Source organism: Rhagoletis zephyria, unplaced genomic scaffold (assembly GCF_001687245.7).
Source record: "Rhagoletis zephyria isolate East Lansing unplaced genomic scaffold, Rhagoletis_zephyria_1.1 Rzeph_scaffold_04017, whole genome shotgun sequence".
Classification (NCBI taxonomy): Eukaryota; Metazoa; Arthropoda; class Insecta; order Diptera; family Tephritidae; genus Rhagoletis; species Rhagoletis zephyria.
Genome location: NW_016161100.1, coordinates 40,579 through 44,815, shown reverse-complemented (window position 1 = coordinate 44,815; position 4,237 = coordinate 40,579). Strand labels below are relative to the sequence as shown.

At 40.7% G+C, this 4,237-nt stretch overlaps 1 protein-coding gene across 1 annotated transcript; it reads left to right on the top strand.

The window, feature by feature from the left end:
* Positions 1–1,281: 1,281 nt before the first annotated feature.
* LOC108370110 (opsin Rh4-like) lies at positions 1,282–2,410 on the top strand. Its single transcript, XM_017625374.1, has one exon. The coding sequence runs from the start codon at positions 1,391–1,393 to the stop codon at positions 1,829–1,831; it is 441 nt and encodes a 146-aa protein (XP_017480863.1). The 5' UTR covers positions 1,282–1,390; the 3' UTR covers positions 1,832–2,410.
* Positions 2,411–4,237: the final 1,827 nt, after the last annotated feature.

Below are 4,237 nucleotides of genomic sequence, written 5' to 3'. Positions count from 1 at the left end.
GGTTGAAACCGAAATAATGTCTAAATGCACAGTTTCCATATGCGCAATTTCGGTGCCCCGTTAGGTAACCTTACTGCCCGCCTGACGTTCAGTTCCCGACAATATATCAGCACCAACTCCCGTTACCATTTTAGAGCCGTCCGTGAAAATGTTTGGGGATCTACGGCTAGGTAACATTCCCTTGTGCCATCCCTCCTCTTCAATTGTTGTGCTGCCTGTGCTTTCGGCTCGGAAGATGTCGTAAGGATCGATACAGGCCACGTTTTAACGGCGGGCCAAACAAATTTATTTATTTATTTGTACGGTCTTTAGACCTTCGTTCCCATACTGGGAAATGGCGTATGTACATATGTGTATATACAAACGTATTATTGTTATATCTACATTTCACATTTTAATGTAACACGTTTTTTACAGTCTTGTGAGGAGATTTTGGGTCACAGTGCACATCCTCCTGATATCTATCTAAAGATAATATTAGCTACAACAACAACACGTTTGTATATGCACATATGTACATACGCCTTTTTCTAGTATGAGGTTGATTTTAAGTTTTAAATAAACAAGTAAGAAAATCTAAGTTCGGGCGGAGCCGAACATTAAATACCCGGCGCAATTATTAAATATATGTTTTCTACCTTTCCGAAAGCTTCCGCTACACGATATGCCGGGGTGTATAAATTTTAAGTAAATTAGCGTCCTTAAATTTCGAAATATNTTACTAAAATATCGCAGTTTTCGTTTTTCTGAAAATTACCGTTATATGGGAGGTAGGCGTGGTTATTGTCCTATTTTGCCCATTTTCAATACCATCCGTCCTACGCCCGAAAGAAGTGCACGTACCAAGTGTCGTTAAGATATCTCAATTTTTACTCGAGTTATCGTGTGCACAGACGGACAGACTGACGGACGGACAGACGGACGGACGGACGGACAGACAGTCACCGCTTAATCGATTTCTTTTTTCATTCTGATCATTTATGTATACATTTGTCTATATCTATCTCGATTCGTTTTGCCTGTTACAAACAACCGTTATGTGAATAAAGTTATAATACCCTTGTGCACAAGTGCGCTCGGGTTAAAAATAGGGGGATTCTTGAAGTCTTGCAAAGCGCCTGCACAGTGTACGGATTGCACGGTAAAACCGGTGTCCCTATGGCAAATCTTAGCAATCCATGCACCGTACAAGTGCTTTTCAAGACTTCTAGGAATTCTCCCAACGTAATAAATAACTTCTATTATTAACATTTAATATTTTGATCACTTCTTTTTTTTCATTTCAGAGGGATACTTAACTTCCTGTACTTTCGACTATCTAACCGACAACTTCGATACGCGCCTATTTGTTGGCACCATATTCACCTTCAGCTTCGTGTGTCCGACATCGATGATCGTCTACTATTACAGTCAAATAGTCGGACATGTATTCAGTCATGAGAAGGCACTAAGAGAACAAGCTAAGAAAATGAACGTCGAGTCGTTACGTTCGAATGTAGACAAGAATAAGGAAACCGCCGAAATACGTATCGCTAAGGCGGCTATCACTATCTGCTTCCTTTTCTTTGTATCGTGGACACCATACGGCGTTATGTCACTGATTGGGGCATTTGGTGACAAGAGTCTACTGACGCCCGGTGTTACCATGATACCGGCTTGTACATGCAAAATGGTCGCCTGTGTTGATCCGTTCGTGTACGCCATTAGTCATCCGAGATATCGAGCGGAGTTGCAGAAACGTTGTCCTTGGTTAGCCATTAACGAAAAGTCGACAGAAGCCTCGACAGCTGCTTCGACAACCACCGAACAACAGCAGACGTCGGCAGCGTAAAGTTTCGTTCCAGACTGTTGATAGTAATGCTGTGGCTTTAGTTATTTAGTGGTTAAGCAAGATAGCGTAAACTTCTTAGTTACATAGATTAGCAATTAATTTACTTAAATTCATATGGACTAACATGTACATATGTATGTATGCATTGAAAAGAAATTTAGTTTAGTTTTAATTGCAATTTTCTTCGGCACACAAAAGTTGACGATTCGGCTGTGGACACGGACAAGAATTATGACTAATTCAAAACGAAGGCAATCGAACCTAGTAGCTATGCGACAAGGCGAAACGACTTATTGAAAACATGGGAATTTAAAAGTGCAACAATGCGTGAATGCTTTAAGGAGCTGCATTGTTCACAAAAATCAATATAAAAAATATCTTCAAATTCGCCACAGTCAAGTGGGTACCTTAAATGTGAATCGAGTAGGTTTAATAATAAATGTAAGCGGAGTTCGGCTGTGGGAATTCCAATGAGAAGTTATTTATTGTTCAGTTGTAGAAATATTCTTAATTTGCTATTTATTTTTGAAGTGAAAACCTTAAATAAATACATATGTAGATTTTTATTGCAATTAAAAATATACCGTTAAATTTTCTTCTTATTTTGTGGTATACATACGCATTCTTTACATACACCTTTGCTCATTTTAAGGGACAAACTTTGTCTTTCCGTTGTGAGATACATATGTATGAATGTCTAACGTTGAATGTTCCGCAAATGATGGAAAGTGACACCCTCCGATTTCTGGAAGGATATACAGTTACTCGCCTCTTTGGTTGTTATTTTATGGGGAGCCTTTTCATGGCAGAAATGAAATCGAATGTTTGTCTTTTTTGCCGAGGCGCGATCCCTGCATTTTTGTAAATCCACCTCCGAATATCAGATGACTTTATGAGACTTTCAAAACTAGATTTCGACTGAGAACTTCTCCTAAAATGTAGCAGCACATTTCCTTAAACAACTACACAAGCCATAGCTGACGTCGAATAATTCGGCGAAGAGAAAAAATATTTGATATCGGCCGGAAAATCCGAATTCATTGAGTACAGTATCTACTGAACTATCTCAGTCAGATGAAAAGATCATTCAGTTTGAGCGGAGAATATGTTTTCGATAAATTACAGGTAATAAAATGAACCGGAACAAATCAAGCAAAGCGCATAAAGCTACTCTGCAATCACTGTGTCGCAAATAGGAGTCAAGATTGTCTGGAATTTGGCTAGATAAGATTAAAACAACTTTTGTCTGCTTTCAGGGTTAGAAACACCTTCGTGCTACCAAATACTGCTTCAGACATAATTTAACGACATAAACCTCAGCCTTAATGACGGATGTTACTTATCCAATTTAGTAATAATTATGATATTTTCGCGCCTATACTCTTGCTGATTGTTTGGCCAAGCTTCTCCTCCAATTTGTGGTAAGAGTCTTGATGTTATTACTCAATTGGAGGGACCTACAATTTTACGCAGCCTCCGAACGGCTAATGCATTTTATGAGAAGCTTTTTTCAAGGCAGAAATGCACTCGGAGGTTTACCGTTGCCTGGGGATGGGCGACGGCTAAAAACCTTTTTCAAGAATTTTTTTCTAGGGGTCATTCCTTGATCCTATGGAGTGGTAGTGCGCACTTCTTATCACCCGGCTACAGTGGCCGCCGTAGTGTACCATAGACCCCTGGCCCGGCGTCGTGTAAACAAAATATGGGTTTCTTTCCCAGAGTTTGATAGTTCATAGTACTAACTGGTTCTGTTTGGGAAAAAATCCTTTAAGCCAGCAGGTCCACGAAGCTAACGCACAGAGTCTCTTCTTGGTCTATAAGGCTGAGAGTAGATGGATGTACTCGCTTCTTAATCCCCACATTAAAGCAATAGAGCCTTCCTCGCTCTGAAAAACATTCAGAGGAGGTAAGTTAGGTTAGACTATCTTGGTTGCCCGCATAAGAAAAGGGCCACTTAGGCCACCATGAACCCATTGTGATTCCATATTAGGGACTCATTACTTCCCTCCACCTACCTTACAAATAGCACCAATTTCTAGCTCTGGTGAAGTGAAGAAAGAATAGAGGAGGAACGAGCTCTCGTCAAAGCCGGCCAGTGGTCATCACGGCTGCTACGACCGTAGTCATTTGACTCCAACCCCACTCTCGCAGTGTGGATTCCCATCATTCAGTGCCCAGTGAGAAGTCCAACTACATGTTGGAGCAATGGTCGCTCCAAGCGGAGGAGGGGACGAGATCTACGCTTATCCAACGTAGGCCATATATATCTTCCTATGCTACGCATGTGCTCCGCAGACCATCTCGTATCTTCCCCTTCGAAAATTTATTTTCCAGATTTTGCAGGAAGATAGCGGAATTCCCGCATCACGAGCAGTGCTGATTGCAGACAGTAAGATTACATTCCTT

What these genes read in the sequence shown, in the direction of transcription:
- LOC108370110 (XM_017625374.1), top strand. Translation starts at nt 1,391, where the DNA reads ATGATCGTCTACTATTACAGTCAAATAGTCGGACATGTATTCAGTCAT.